At 45.2% G+C, this 16539-nt stretch overlaps 1 protein-coding gene across 2 annotated transcripts in view; it reads right to left on the minus strand.

Moving 5' to 3' along the window:
* Positions 1–2353: 2353 nt before the first annotated feature.
* KPNA6 (karyopherin subunit alpha 6) overlaps positions 2354–16539 on the minus strand; it is a 58136-nt gene continuing 43950 nt past the window's right edge. For both annotated transcript variants that reach the window (XM_046000282.1, XM_046000289.1), the window contains exons 5-14: positions 16380–16474; positions 14608–14739; positions 13404–13492; positions 12372–12471; positions 11889–12052; positions 11669–11747; positions 9839–9964; positions 9397–9524; positions 8192–8370; positions 2354–7590 (exon numbers count right to left, since the gene is read on the minus strand). In XM_046000282.1, coding sequence (XP_045856238.1) covers positions 7403–7590; positions 8192–8370; positions 9397–9524; positions 9839–9964; positions 11669–11747; positions 11889–12052; positions 12372–12471; positions 13404–13492; positions 14608–14739; positions 16380–16474 — 1280 coding nt within the window. In that variant the 3' untranslated portion in view covers positions 2354–7402. The remainder of the gene's footprint in view (positions 7591–8191; positions 8371–9396; positions 9525–9838; positions 9965–11668; positions 11748–11888; positions 12053–12371; positions 12472–13403; positions 13493–14607; positions 14740–16379; positions 16475–16539) is intronic.

Raw genomic sequence — 16539 nt, forward strand, 5'->3', positions numbered from 1 at the left:
GTCAAAAGTTACTTATCCCATCACTATTGAGTGATATGAGCAGGGATTCAAAACCAGGAAGTCTGGCACAGTACCCATTTTAACTCCTGGACTACCGTGCCTCGTACCCAGAAGAAATGGTAATTTGGCTAAATTATTTACCACCCAGAGTCCCTCTTTGGAAGGGGCGGAGGGGGCTCTGCAAGAAGTTTGGCCTCAGCAGATTCCTGAGCTTTTTCTCTGACTGACCCACCCTCTACAGTCAAATTCCAAGTTGTACTGGGGCCACAGGGGGAAAACCCAAACTCTCTCCAAATGTGGTATCACAGTTCTTTATTCAGCTCCCTACGGATAATGGAATAATAGCCAACAACCCACGTGCCTGAAATTTAATGTGTAAATGGTTTGGCTTGTTTCCAGCCAATCCTGCCCATGCCCTCTTTTTTGTTCCCACTATACTTTTATTATTTTCAAGATTTCCCAGTCTTTTACAAGTGCTATTCCAGCTCCCAAAATGCCCTACCAAAAACAGTATTTCGAGGTCCAGCACAAAGGTCACTTCAGAGCTGTCCTAGTGCTCAGCAGTCTGTCCCAGCTCCCTAGGTCTGGATAGAGCTCTGCAACTGCATTAAGTAATGAGATGTTGAAATCATTTGCTTACAAGTCAATGAACATTACAAGAACTATTGGCTAAATTGTAGTTATAAAGCCTAGCATCAGTCCGGGGCAGTGAATGCAATCGTGCAAATTGAGCACTTTTTCGAGGCTCCTAAGGATGATCAGTATCTTCCCCAGTTAGACTTAAGGATAGTGCTCTTCCCCAACCCTTAGTCTGTTTACCAGGTAACCTTGAAAATCTGGTAGAAGAGTACAAAGATGGGACTCAAGCTGGAAATGTTTGGAATCCAGGTGTCTCTGAACTAAGGCCCTGATTATTTCCAGAAAAGCATGTTGGAAATCTCTTTTTTTTTTTTAAGATTTTATTTATTTATTTGACAGACAGAGATCACAAGTGGTCAGAGAGGCAGGCAGAGAGAGAGGGAAGCAGGCTCCCTGCTGAGCAGAGAGCCTGATGCGAGGCTTGATCCCAGGACTCTGGGATCATGACCTGAGCCGAAGGCAGAGGCTTTAACCCACTGAGCCACCCAGGCGCCCCTGGAAATCTCTTGAGGTAACATATAAATCAGGCCTTGATGGCTTCCCATTGTAAGAGGGTGTTCTAGGCAGAGATAAAGAAGATAGTAAGAACAAGGCCTGTGTGAGTTAAGGGGATGGAATGGTATAGCTAGAAGGATCACCAGTGGCCTACAGGGGCTGGTTGGGTTATGAATAGGCAGGCAAGCAGTAAGAAAATTTGAGAAACATGGGTTAAAGGTTATTTTCTCCTCTACTGTAAAAGAAAATCGCAACAATATTAACATTTTCTAGTCAGTTGGGGACATCATTGGGAAGGGTGGGGATTGTGGTAAAATAGAGCTCTTGCAGATTGTTTTGAAGCAGAAACTTAGGTCCAGTAGTGCCAGAAATTTTTCAAGTTAGATCTTTTTAAAAATGTTGGCAATGAATTAATACTCTGTCAGCCCAAATCTTCCTTTTAGGTTGAACCACCTTTTGGCTGATTGTTTGTAATCTCTTAATTTAGGAATTGACCTAAACAGAGTAGTTTTGTATGACCCCAGTGGCTGAAAGGGCTGTAACTGAAACTGATAAAATGTCAAAATCCTGCAGATACTCTAGAAAATGCAAACTAAACAATGTAACAGAACATGTATCAGTGGATGCTGGGGGTTTGGAGGGAAGGAGGGACTCCACAGGGGTACGTAAAAATTTCTGGAAGTGATGGGTATGTTCACTATCTTGACTGTAGTGATGGTTTCATGGGTGGATATGTCAAAACTTATGAAATTGTACATTTTAAATATGCCATTTACTGTATCTCAATTATATTTCAATAAAGCAGAGTAAAAAAAATTCTTGGGGTGCCCGAGAGGCTCAGTTAGCTAAGCGTCCAACTCTTGAGCTCAGCTCAGGTCTTGATCTTAGGATTGTGAATTTGAGCCTACTTAAAAGAAATTCTTGGACTGCCTGGATGGCTTAGCTGGTTAAGCATCTGTGTTTGACTCAGGTCATGATCTCAAGGTCTTGGGAGCCGCCAGGTGTTGAGCTCTCTGCTCATTAGGGAGTCTGCTTCTGTCCCTCCCCCCAGCTTATTTGCACACTCTCTCTCTTAAATGAGTAAATAAAATGTTAAAAAATTCTTTAAAAGCAGGAGCAGGCTGCTGCAATCCTAATTCCATTGTTAGGCCACACGTTTAAACACTCTTACCTCATTTGCTTCCAAAAAATCCAGTTAGGATGATTTGAAAAGAAGACGATTTAGAACTTTGCAACAGGTTTTTTATTTTTGCTTTATATCTAGTACAGTGTTTGAAACCTAAAGAAATACATTTTCTCTTCAAATTTGGATGTGTATATAAATATCATTTGTCTGGACTCAGCACACTCAATGCCACGGTTTCTTGGCCTATGTCTGCTCTGAAATCATCAAGCTTTGTCTGTCTACCCAGGGGCCCTGAGAACATGGAAAATACCCAGAGTTTGTAGTTCTTAGAAAACTAAAAGCAAATGGACTTGGAAAGAATAAACCAATGGGGAAAAAGTTTCGATTCACCTTCCTAGGGTCTTTAGCTGGGAACCCAAGCTGTTTTTGAAGGGCATCCAGTCTGACCTCGGTGGCTGGGACCTCATACCCACCTCTCACCCCTCCTTAGCTTCTTTAGTCATCAGTCAAAGGCAGATCCCGTGGAAGCTGGCTATAGGAGACAATACCTGACTCTAGGGTCTGAGGGTTCTGGTAGAGGTGGGGCTCTTGAATGACAACCTAAGTCAAGAGGTTCCCAGCCAGTTTCAGGATCTGAGCTTTGACTTCCTTCACAGGCCCCAGGGCATGGCAGAGTTCTCTCTCCCCAAACCAGGAGCTGAAAATCTAACTTACACAGGGGAGCAGGGCTAGTGTTAGGAAAGGGGTTTAGGTATGTGCCAACAAGGACATCAGCAGTCAGGCTGGCCAAGAAATAGCGAGGTAGGCCCAAACCCACTGGAGACCTATAGGACACACACAGAAACCTTTTTCCTGGGTGTTCTGGGCCCAAAATTTAATGTTGCCTCCCACACCCAGTTTTGGTTCTGCACATACCACAGGTCTGGGACAAAATGCTCTCTCAGAGGAAAATAACAGCTTTAATTCACAGACTTGATTGGAATTGACTTCAAATTCTTCCCTTGTCATGGTCTTAAAGTGGGGATGGGGCTAGGGGGTAGACAGTGGGATGACTGAATCATTTACAAAGGCCTTGGCCAAAGAGCAGCTAGTGCCTACTACATGGATCCCCTCAGGGCCAAATTCTCAACTGGTTGGCTTAACAAAAGTCTTCAAAAGTTAGGACACAGAAAAAATACTGGACAAGATTGGTCTAGAATGTGCAATCCTAAACGGCTGTGGAAGAAACCTACTCAGCAATTTTGCAGTCTCACACTTACTTATTTCTAGGACAGTTTCTAGGACTTCTCTAGCAATTTCTAGGAAAGTCCTACCTAGAAGATGTTGCTACTGGTAATGAGTACTTCCTATGGTTCAGTGCACCGAGCCTCACACCTTTCCCCAGCCTGCCAGGGAGGCCTCTAGCCTGCCCGTCCTCCCTATGGCTCCCGCCTTTAACTGAAAATCCAGAATCTGAGTTCACAGACGAATCTGCTGAAGAATCCCAGATGAGGAAACCAAGCTGAGTGAGTCGCAGGGAGAAGAGGGAAGCACTATTAGGCATTCATCTCCTTCCCTTTTAGTTTGCTAGAAACAAGTAGCTCTAGGGCATAGAGGGAAACAGGTAGACGTGAGAACATGGAAATCTAGTTCTTTCTGCCAGATGGTTTTCATTTTAAACTAGTGTGACTTGAGAGAAATAGAAAAGTGTGCCTGAGAGCTTTCTTTCACTAGTCCTTGACCAAGTACAGTAGCAGCTATGATCTGTGCAGTTTAGCTCTAAAAAACAGGGCTCTTGGAAAGCGGCTTCCAGGGCAAAGAGTAGAAGAGTAGATCTACGGGGTCTAGGTAAGGGGGGGTAAGAGCAAGGGTCCCTGAAAGCTGAGGTCATCAGTGCCTGCTCCTCAGAAAGGTCATTTGTCCGCACTGCCCCAAGTAACCAGGCCGGCCAGCTGAAAGTGTAACCTGTGAGGTTTCATCAGAAGGCGGCAGCCAACGCCAAGGCCACACAGTCACCTGGGAACAGCTCAGAATTGAACACAGACTTTTAACATCAGAGACTTTATTAGTACTAGAGAAGATGTTGGGGGTGGGATAATCAGAGGGGCTGGCAATAAAGAATGGCTGGTACCGTTCCAACAGTCCTTGAACACTTCAGCTAAGAAAAAGGCTCCTTATCCTCGAATCCACACCTAGATACCTCCAGCTCCAGCAGAGATCTTAAAATGGATATAGCAGCCATGTGCCAGCATGTGAAGATTCCAATAACATGTCTTTTCAAGCTATTCCCTACAAGAGGCTGCGGAGCCCCTTCATCCCTACAACACCCATTCAGAAATCTACCGGAAAGCAGACTTTGACCTCACTGGGGCCAGGGTCTGACGCCCACATGGGGGCTGCCCATGAAGACTGGCTGTCAAGGTTGGGCCTCAGAAATAATGTTTTGGTTTCCAAGAGAACCAAAGGAGAGGAGGAGGAGACACTGAAGGTAATGTTATTGCGCCTGGGGGCTGGAAGAACCTCACCTGTGGACTGAAAGAGGGGTCGAAGGAAATAGTGGGAAAATATAGTCTGAGGAAGACGTCAACGAAGGAAAGCTCCTAGAGGCCACTTTATGAGAAATCTGTCCTCATGCTGCACCCTGGGAAACTTAAGCCTTGCAAGTCCTTGGAGAAAACTGGCTCTAAGCAGCAGCCAGGCGATCAAAAAAGAGTCTTCCATCTGGTATAGGCCCCCGATCTGAAGTGCAAGATTTTAGAGGAGTAGCTGTGAAAAGCAGGGTATGTATGTCTCACAATAAAAATCTGGCCCCAATGACAGGGACTCAACTATTGCTTGAGATGTACAAAATAGGTCCTACTAAAGTGCTTTGCCCTTGGGATAAGGACAAGGGGGTAGGGGCAGGTGGCTTTTCTTTGAACTGCAGGGGGGAATTTTTTAATGGAGTCAGTGGGCCAAGTGACAGAGGTCCCGCCCCTTGCCTCCTTGTGAGCCAGTATTTGTCATTCCTAAGCTGAACAACAGCATCTGACGTACTAAGGTCAGGATACTAAGGTCTGATGTACTAAGGTACTAAGGTGGCACAGCACTGGTGTGACTTTTCAGGGATAACTGCAAGCCCCACACCACCTTCCTCAGCAAATGGTTCTGGAGTTGGATCTCAACACTAGGAGAGGGCAAATTCAAGACCAATGGCCGATAGTGAGCACCTGAACTTTAGATCTGTAAGCAGAGGGGTAGGGATTTAACCTGAGCCAGAAGGGTTGTGCAGGAATGGGAGAAAGAGTGGCACTGTCTCTGGGGAAGGGCAACTACAGTTCAGCGCAGGCACGGGACTGACCACGGTGGGGAAGCAGGGGCAGGGCAGACTGTGCCCACAGCTCCACAGTTGGTCTACACTTAGCCAGCAACTTTCTCCACTCCTCTCCCCAACAACTGGGCTTTACTCTCATGTAATCCACCGAAGTGGAGGCAAGCCACTGAGGCATCATACTAGCTTTACTCAAAGAGAAAAGGCATTAGGATTCTAACTGTCACAAGGATGGGAAAAACCCAAACCAGGTCCAAGGATCCCAAACAGGAAAGATACCAATAACTCTCACAGAAGTCCCGAGGCTGCTAAGTTTCTGTGACCACTGGAGAGGCAGCCGTGTGTGATACCTTACATGAATCTGAATCTGAGAAGGCAGACTGCTTTCTGGGTTTCCTGATATAAGCAGGATGCTTAGCAATAAGGACTAGAGTGGTAGACTTCTCCGGGCCCCGGGGCCATCCTTGCTCCCTTCAGGTACTGGGACTATCAGACCAGGCTGACCTGCTATATAAAGGTTCCAGAGCTAAGGGTTGGTCCCAGGTGGTGGCCCAGAACCTAAACAGAGAGGAAAAGGACCAAGCTCAGGCTCCCTGAGCTAAGCGGCTTCCCCCTCTCTTTTTGGTCTTCCTCACAGTATCCTACTTATAGAAATTACAGACAGTTCTTCCTCTTGAGACCAATTAAGATTGACCTACCTAATATATAGAATATAAAAAAATACAGAACTTTTTGACATTCCTTTGGAAGTAAAATATACATGATCCAACTATGGAAGAAGAGGAAGAAGAAAGGCCAAAGGCAGGGATCCCTGGCTATCCCAATACATGACACTCTCACTCCACCTCCTCTGCAACTTATGGGTCACCAGAGCAAGGACTTTCTCCTTAGGAGAGAGGAAGGACCACCGCCTCCCGTCTCGTGCTTAGGAGAAAATACAGCTACCTCAGAGGTTCATTCAACTCCGAGGGGAATTTTCAAGTAAACAAATGAAGTTGGGTCGCACCATTGGAAGGTGGATAGGAAACATGGGATCAGTAGCGACATATGGGAAGCCCCATCTGAAGGCCTGTGCTCCTCCCCTCCACTCCCACTGGTGTACTTGCCCCTGGAGGGAAGGAGTTCTCCCAAACTAAAGAGTCTGGGAAGGGGTTAGAGGGAGGAAGGAACCTTTTTCTCATAGTGACCTCCCCCTCAGCCTCCAGTCCCAGACCATGGCAGCTGGGATTCCTAAAACCAGGAACTCATGGCTCTTGGAAAGAGCAATCTTAATACAAGAAAAATGTGCAAAAGAAAAAAAAAATTAAATAACTCAATCCAAGCATACAAGATTAATATTCTGTCAGAGCAAGAACACTTTGTTTTGAATTTCTCCCCTCCCCTCCCACCCCCCACCTCTGGAATATTCCATCTGCTCAAGTACCCAAGATAAGAGTTACACAGATCAGGGCAGAGAAATGGGAAGGATGAAGGAAGATAAAAGGGAAGGAAGTCACCACTAAAGAAAAAAAAAAAAAATTAAAAGGTGCAAAATTGATTACCTCAGTCCTCCTTTGTCTACCCCTGGGCTCCTGGGTTAAAGACATATGTGCAGCCAAAATATAGTGTAAGGAAGAAAAACCCAACACATCCCCTTCTTGTCACAAAACCCAAATGTGAGCCTCAGATGGTTCTGTCTGTCCAGAGGGTGCTCCCTCCAGGGAAGGGGGCGGAGCAGGTCAAGAGCACAGTTTCCAGGGCAGCAGAGGTGTGTGGTGGCTGATGATGGGGGGGCTGGTTTCCCGCCCACCAGAGGGCTGCTTTTCCGCTGGTTGGTGGTGCTTCCCATCCCCTCCCCTCCCCGGAGGCAGACATTATAGCTGGAAGCCCTCCATAGGGGCCTCAGGCTGTTGGAAGATGAACTGCTGTTGTGTCTCATCCACCTGGGGAGCCAGGCTGCTATCATCATCTTCTACACCAAAGTAGTGCTCAATGAGGTCGAAGGCCTTCTGGTAGATTTCCTGGTTCTCATGGCTCTGGAGAAACTCAATTTTATCCAAGCCTATGGTGGCAAGAAGGAAGGAGGGACAAGAGTAAACTGTGATTGCTCTTCTATGGGGCCATGAATCATTTATGTTTTCCCTTCCCTGAGGTACGTTAGTGTTTATCAATGTAAGTAATATGATCAGATCTGTCTTTGACAAGAAAAAAGAGCCAAGACTCTGTACCAAAACTACATAGCCCCAAAGGAAAAAGACCAATATGTCAGTTCTAAATCAGAAGCTCTAGTCCTGATTCTGCTTTAACTACCTGTGTGGCCTGGGCAAATATTTAACTTCTCTGAAGCTCTCAGAGATGAGTGATGAGCACTTTTACTGGAACTTGCTAGAATGTGAGCTGAAAACATACCTTCTAGTGCCTGTTCCTCTCATCAGTTCTGGAGCTCTATTTCTGCATCTGTGTCATGCTTATTTATCAAAAGAGAAGGGATCTATTGCCCCTCAGAGGGAGAAGGAAATGATGGGATAAAACCTTGTTCAATGATGACCCCCCCAAATCCCACAGCTTTACATGTAGACTACTTTGGGGGCCCACAGTCCCTGAGTCCTGACCTGGAACCTCTCTAGTTAAGGCAGAGGTGAGGCTGGAGACAGGACACATACCATAGGCTTCCTCGATGAGGCCACAGTATGGGTTGACCCCTGAGCCACTGCGCTTGCCCTCTTGCTCTCCAAGCCGAAGGATGTTCTCTAACCCATTGAGGGCCACCTGCACAATCTTTGAATCCATCACAGTCAGCAAGTCGCACAGGGGTTTGATGCAACCCAGTGAGACCAGGTACCTAGGGGCAGAGACCAGGAAGTTCTAAATTAATGCAGGGCAAGACAGGTACTAGGCAGGTGCTGTAGGGCCTGTGGGTCTCCTTCACACATGGCAACACTCTCGGCAACCTCCCTTGCTGAGCCTTCATAATCACTTCTTCATCTCAGTCTCTCCACTCTTCCAATGCTCTGTGTCTAGTCATTTCCATGGGGAAGGTTGCCATAGACTGCTCCTCCCTGTCTCAACTGTCCCCTTGCTGTAATGTTACCATACTGAACACATTACTTCCCTGTTTAAAATGTTTGGTCCAAGCTCTACAGGCCTGACAAAACAGGCCCTCTACAATTACGTTCCTACCCTCCTTTTTAGCATCACCTCCCATCATTCCCTTCCAAGGACATAAAGTAAACATCTCCAGGTTTCTGATTCTTGCACCTTTACTCATGTTTTCACCTGTCCAAAGGGCTTTTACAATCCTGAATCCTTCAAAGCTTAACTCAAGATTATCCCTTTTCTCCCAAGGGTTTAAATATGCTAAATATATTCTTACTCCTCTTCCTGGGCCACAAGCTGAGGGAAAACACTTGTCTAGCTCCCATCACTCCTACTCATGTTGATGATGGAAACCAAAATCAAAGACCAGACACACATACACACAATGGCTTTCTATTTGCTTCTCTCGAGTGTCACCCCTCTCCAAAATCATTTCCCAAAAAGTTGTTATGAATGAATCACAGCATGGTTCCTCCTTCATTTGTATGGATAATTGAGAATTATATAGATTTAAATTCTCTGGAAGGTAGAAAGTAGAGGAGAGATGGATGTCTGTGTCCTAGGTTTCTATTCTCTAGGAAGGAAAGAAGTACACGCTTTAGAGGAATCTATTCCAGATTCCAAAGCCAATCTAGCAGCTTATCACTTAAACCTGGTGCTGTTGGACGGGTATAGACCTATCCCAGGAAAAGCAGTTTAGTGGTTTTTGTAGACCATGAACCAAGGATAAGAGTACACATATCACTCAAGACAATGAAAAACGAATGGATACCTGATCTGCTCAGGGGTTCCTCCTGATGTGGCATTGGTGATGGCCCAGGCTGCCTCTTTCCTTGTACGGAACTCTGCTTTCTGAAGGATTTCGATCAACACGGGGAAGATATTTGCATCTATGACAGCCTGAGAGAGGATGGGGGGGGCGGGGGGAAAGACACACACAGAGAAAGTCACTTTAAGATGATTAAGCAAATCTAGCCTACAAAATTAGCTAAGATTCAGACATCTCTCTTCCTGGGGGTCCTTTGTTCTTCCCATAGAAGCAAGAGGCTACAGAGGAACCTGGCTCCTTATAAAGAATCTTCAACAGCACACAGACCCCAATTTCTAAAGGGAAACAAACTGTTTCTTCTAGATCCAAATATCCCACAACCTCTCGTGTTCCCTTGCCTTCCCACCTGCTTCTGCCCCACCCCCTTCCCTTCTACTTGTTTCACCTGTATTTGAGCCCTGTTGCCAGCAGTGATATTTGAAATGGTCCAGCAAGCTTCCTTCCGGATTGACTCCTTGGGGCTGCTCAGCAAGTGGAGGAGGCAAGGGAGGGCTGAACAGTTAAGAATGACCTAGAACACCAAAAGCATAGGCAACAAAAGAAAAATCAGGTAAACAGGACTTAATCCAAATTAAAAACTTCTGTGCACCAGAAGACATCATCAACAGAGAGAACAGGCAAACCACAGAATGGGAGAAAATGTATGCAAACCATTATCTGATATGAATTAATATCCAGAATAAAGACCTCTTACAACTAACAACAAAAAAGCCCGAGGAACCTAATTAAATAAATGTTGAAAGGGCTTGACCAGACATTTCTGCAAAGAAACGCAGATGGCCAATGAGCATATGAAAAGACGCCAAACATCGCTAATCATCAGGGAAATGCAAATCAAAACTGCAATAAGGGGGCACTTGGCTGGCTCAGTTGGTCTAACATCCAACTCTTGATCTCAGGGTTGTGAGTTCAAGCCTCACAGTGAGTGTGGCGCCTACGTAAAAAACAAACAAAACAAAAAACCAACAAACTAAAATAAGATACCATTTCACACTCATTAGGATGGCTATTATCAAAAATCTCAGACAATACAAGTGTTGGTAAGGATCTAGAGAAATCAGAACCTAGTACGTTGGGAGTAGAGATATAAAACAGTGCAGCCACTGTGCAAAACAGCAGGCAGGCCCTCAGAATCTTAAACATAAAATCAGTGTATGATCCCGTAATTCCACTTCTGGGTATTTACCTAAAAGAACTGAAAGCAGGGACTCAGATACTTATACATCACTGTTCAATGTAGCCTTATTCATAATACCCAAAAGGTGAAAACAACCCCAAATATCTTTCAACAAGACAAATGGATAAATAAAATGTGATATATGCATATAATGGACTGCTATTCAGCCATAAAAAGGAATGAAGGCATGCCACATGCTACGAATGAATGAACCCTGAAGACATTAGGCTAAGTGTTGCTGACACAGAAGGACAACTATATATAGCTCCACTTATATGAGGGACCTAGAGTAACCAACTCCTAAGATAAAAAAGTGTTGTGATGGCTACCAGGACTGAGGCCCAGGGAAGAGGAAATGGGGAGTTATTATTTAAAAGGCACAGAGAAGGGAGTGAGGGGATGATGAAACATTGTGGGAATGGGTGGTGTTGACAAATAACGTGAGTGGACTGAATGCCACTGAGGTGTACACTGAGTGGTAAAAGCAGTACATGTTATGAAAATTCACACATATATGCACAAATACACACAATGACCTAGGAAAGGAATGTGGGTTTGAGTGAAATCACTCACCTGTCAGAAATCTGTCAAGAATCCCACAGAATTATGCCAACTACTCATGACCAAAAGAATACTCTGATCTCTAGCATTTCAACAGAAGAAACCTTTTTACTGTGCCCTCACTGGAGGTGTTACTAACATGAGGAAGTGTCTGTGGGTTCTAAGGGCATAGGAAGTAGGGGTAAGGTTCCCACACCTTTGTGTCTTGTGAGACCATGAGTCCAAAACTTAAGAATTATCCTACAGTGTCCCAGTTAATTAGTCTCTTCCATTTAGTTTTCCTTCAAAAGCACCCAATGGACAATGATTTGTTTCCAACTTATAAAAGAAATTAAGGCAATCAAGTTGATCATACAGAAAGTGGCAAAGCTGGAATTTTTCACCCAAGCCCATGCTTTGTCTCCTGGACTATGCTGTCCCCCAACAGGACCCAAACACTTGGTTAGGGCTTTTGTCCCTAAACAGCTCCTTTCTTACCTGGGTTTGAATGTCATCCCCGGTGACGATGTTACCCACTGCTCTCAGGGCAGGAGAGGCCACTTTGTAGTCATTGTGCCTACAGAGGAGGGAGACCTGATCAGCAGAGGGCCAGCGGCACTGTCACGGCTCCAGATTCTGCACAGAGTGGCAGACTGCTTACTGCAGCTCTTTAGTTGGAGCACGGAAAACTTTAGGGAATCTATTTCTACCCACTCACATTAGAAGCTCTACCAATCTTCGGCAGACTCCAGAGTCTATGACTGCCTGGATCTTTTCATTGGGGCCATCAGACAGATAAGAAAGGGCCCAGCAAGCATCTGCCAGCAAGTCTGAGTCACTGCTGAAGAGTAGGCGAGACAGCACAGGCAAACAAGGGGAGACCTGTTGGAAGCAGAGTGAGAGGCACTTGTGAGGGGACAGGGCTACAGCAGCTCTACCACTACCCCTAACATCACCGTCTCCTCCTCTACAAGGAGATCCAAGCCCTAGAGATTTCTGCTACCTTAAACCATCAGGACTACCTTTCTCACTTTGCTGTCCAAGACACAAAAGATCATCTACTTCATTGACAATTGCCTCTTTCAGTTTCCCATGGACTGAGATCCTAGGGGTCCCTCAAAGACTTGAAAACTCCTATATCAGAATGCCTGCACGTGAAGGGAACTGCTTTCACTCAGGCACTGAAAAGAAGCTCTCTCACCTTTGCAAACTCTGGGGGTGGGTTCTTTCCTCGGCAGAGGTTTGACAGGGCCCAGACTGCATTCCGTGTCATTGTCAATCGTGTGGACTTGGTGAGGAGTCTGAAGGAAACAGTAAAGCACAGACAGATCCTGAGCAATGATGCCGTTGGCCCAGGGTTGTCACCTAAGTACCCCAGGAGCAAACTCCATCAGACCCCTAAGACTCTAACAGCCGCACGTGTCTTTCTACCCATAGACCTAAGTTCACTGAGCTTGCTTGGGCCAGGAGGCCAACCTACATCTTCAAAGAGGATTAGGACCAGCTGTGGCTTGTTAAGATCATAGCTAGTAAGGACATACAAAGGGCTGGAATTTGAGTAAGCCTTCAAGCCTTTTAAGGTAGGACATACTGTGCTCCTAACTCCGGCCATGAGATCTAAACAAGGAGTACTGTTCTCTTTGGAAATGAAAGCGGAAGATCTAGTCTGAGGTAAGCAATGATTTTCTGTTGAGGGACCCCAGAAAGAGCTGTAGTGGTAGTCTATGAAATTATGGTCTCCGAAGTACAACTCATCCATCTATTTTAATCTAGATGAAGCTCTGTTTGAAGCATACGGGAAGGAGGAATTGGTGAAGGATCCCTATAATCCTTCATGGGGTCTTTAATCTGTGGTTCACAACACAGCTCTCCAATGTACTTATGCATAAAATAGCAAATCAATGTCTTCCATAGAGAAGTTTGGATTCTTCCAGATGGGCTACTCTTGCCTCTCTCTCCTGGCTCAACAATGAGGCAGGTATGACCAACATGATTATGTATAGTGCCATGAAGTAAGCAAACAGAAGATCCTCCTTGGCACAGATACAATCTTCTTACTCTCAAAATATATCTCCATCTTTTACTCTGGCAATCAATATAGTTTTAGTATTTTTTTTTTTAAACTTTCAGTAGTTTTGCACTGACGCAACACCTTAAGGTAAGCTGCCCCTGAAAGATCTGTCACATGGCTGCCTTGCAGATGCCCCAGGTGCAGACGATCGTAATTACTCACGTTAACAAAGGATTAAGGATGGAACAATTCAAGACGTAATCTCGGCAAACGGAGCTGTCTCCAGCTATGTTTCCCAGTGCCCAGACTGCCTGAAAAGGGGATAATGGAACCATCACTCACAGACTCTAGTGGCTTCTGTCAATATTTTATACCAGAGTGAGTACCCACCAGTAATTTGGACAAAAACCGTATCGATACCCTCCTTGCTAACCTCCTTACTGAACATTCGCTCTATGAGGGCCTTTCCTCTCAGAGTTCCTGATATATATATGTGGGGGAAGACAGGCTGACATCTGTACTGCTGCGAAAGAAGCCAAACCAAGACCACTCTATGCTCACTCCTTAGAAAAAAAGGAAGTGACTGGAGAGTTGCATTCTTGCAGCCCTGGGATCTACCCTGTATGTAGTAAGGGAGCAAAAAAACCCAGGCACCACTTTCCACTTTATATACAATCAGTAAAAATCCAGTGGAAGAAATGCAAGTTGTGTCTTAATCTCTATCATCTGTAGGTATTGAAAAATGCATACTGTGCTGTCTTTTTTCCAACACCACCTCTGATGCCAAGTGTGTGGAGTTTTCTTAACACCAGCAATCAATTATCCAACACCATTTGTGTGTCCAACACTGCAATTCAATTCTGACACGAACTCTCAGAGTTAGCACAGATTCCACAGGTTAAGGGCTCAGGCCCACAAGACTGCCCCCACCTTAGACACCAGCTGCAATTCCCAGGTGCCATCATACTTCTAACCAACTGGCTATACATTCAAAAGTTCACATAATCCCCTCCTCAGGTTTAATAATTCACTAGAATTATTCACAGAACTCAGGGAAAACACTTTGCTTATATTTACTAGCTTACTGTGATGGATACAACTCAGCAAGAGCTAAATGAAAGAGATGCATAAGGCAAGGTATGGGGTAAGCAGTCGGCTGGTACGGAACTTCCATGCCCTCTCTAGGGCATGGCATCAATGGGCTCTCCAACCCAGTTCTCTGGGGAGGTTGCGGTGGAGGGACGAGAGGAGCTGGGGGTTCTGATGACCACCTTCCTCAACTTGAGGCTACCTAGGGGCTCCATCCAATCATCTCAATAGGTGTGTTCCGTTATAAATAACAAAAGACACTCTTATCACAAAGATCCAATATGTATTTTATGAAAACATAAATGCCATCAAGAACCAAGCTAAATGTGTTTATTACCTGTTCCTGTACATCCTCAAAGTCCGAGTTAAGCAGCTCTATGAAAATGGGGACTGCCCCTGCTTCGATGACAATTTTGGTCTGCTGAGAGGTTCCAGAGGCAATGTTCGTTAGAGCCCAGGCAGCTTCAAACTGAAAGTGAGATTAAACCATGACTGAGAGGTCATTCCAGACAGAGCAGCCATGTCTACCAGCTGGCTGAGAGTAGTAAGCCTCTTGCCCCTGACTAAAAAATTAAAACATAAGCCTTTTCCTCTTCCCCTTTATTTTTATCTGTAAGTAGGTTCCAGGCCCAGCATGGAGCCCAATGTGGGACTTGAACTCACGACCCTGAGATTAAGACCTGAGCTGAGACCAAGAGTTGGACCCTTGACCACCTGAGTTACCTAGGAACCCGCTTCTCTTCCCCTTTAAGTGACAAAAAGCAGGGAGCACCTGGCTGGCTCAGTCAGTGGAACATGTAATTCCTGATCTCAGAGTTGTTGAGTTCAAGCCCCACGTTGGGTGTAGTGATTACTTACAAATAAAATCTTCATTTTATTTATTTATTTATTTATTTATTTTTTAAAAAGATTTTATTTATTTATTTGACAGGCAGAGATCACAAGTAGGCAGAGAAGCAGGCAGAGAGAGAGGAGGAAGCAGGCTCCCTGCGGAGCAGAGAGCCCGATGCGGGGCTTGATCCCAGGACCCTGAGATCATGACCTGAGCCGAAGGCAGCGGCTTAATCCACTGAGCCACCCAGGCGCCCCTTTATTTTTTTTAAAGATTTTATTTTATTTATTTGACAGACAAAGATTACAAGTAGGCAGAGAGGCAGGCCGTGAGAGAGGAGGAAGCAGGCTCCCTGCTCAGCACGGAGCCTGTTTCCCTTCTTCTCTCTCTCTGCCTACCTGTGATCTCTGTCAAATAAATAAATAAAATCTTAAAAAAAAAAAAAAAGAGAGAGAGAAGTGGACTAGAACCTTTGTACGTACTTTTAAGTAAACTCTATGCCCAATGTGGGGTTCAAATTCGTGACCCCAAGATCAAGAGCTGCACACTCTATTATACTACTGACTCAGCCAGCCAGGCACCCCTAGAACCTTTAATTTATTACTGAATAATCAAGCTGTCATATTAAAGTATCTTTCTTTCTTTCTTCTCCTTTTTAAGATTTAATTTTATTTGGAGAGTGAGCCAGAGCATGTGAGTGAACACAGCAGAGGCGGGGGCGGGGTGGGGCGGCACAGAGACAGCGAGAGAGTGTTTTAAGCAAACTCCATGCTGAGCACAGAACCCAACCTGGGGCTCAACCTCACGACCCTGAGATCACAACCTGAGCTGAAGCCCAAGAGTCAGAAGCTTAATCAACTGCACCATCCAAATGCCCCTCTGGTATCTTTCCATTGAAACTGTTTTAGGGAAGAAATTTAGGTTTTGTTTTTTTTTGTTTTTTTTTTTTAATTTATTTGACAGAGAGAAATCACAACCAGGCAGAGAGGCAGGCAGAGAGCGAGGAGGAAGCAGGCTCCCTGCGGAGCAGAGAGCCCGATGCGGGGCTCGATCCCAGGACCCTGGGATCATGACCTGAGCCGAAGGCAGAGGCTTTAACCCACTGAGCCACCCAGGCGCCCCAAAATTTAGGCTCTCTTATTTGAGACCAAGACCTCTGAGGCATTTCTTAAATACTTTTTTGTATTACTTGTCTATTTCCTGAGAGATGTGTCTATAGAAACACAATTTCTTAAGAAAAGGGCTTTTATCTGGTATTCTTCTACACCAGGCCTCACCTGTAATGTGCAATTCTCATTCCTTTTCAGAAACTCCACAAAACGATCCACCACTCCTGGAGTGTTGATAACTTCATCTATTGGTGGACTAGGCTCTGGAAGAGGGAGAAAGGAAGGAAAAGTCAGGAGAGGTTTAGGCTAATGTATTCACTGGGGTGAA

Source organism: Meles meles, chromosome 1 (genome assembly GCF_922984935.1).
Source record: "Meles meles chromosome 1, mMelMel3.1 paternal haplotype, whole genome shotgun sequence".
NCBI classification, from domain to species: domain Eukaryota; kingdom Metazoa; phylum Chordata; class Mammalia; order Carnivora; family Mustelidae; genus Meles; species Meles meles.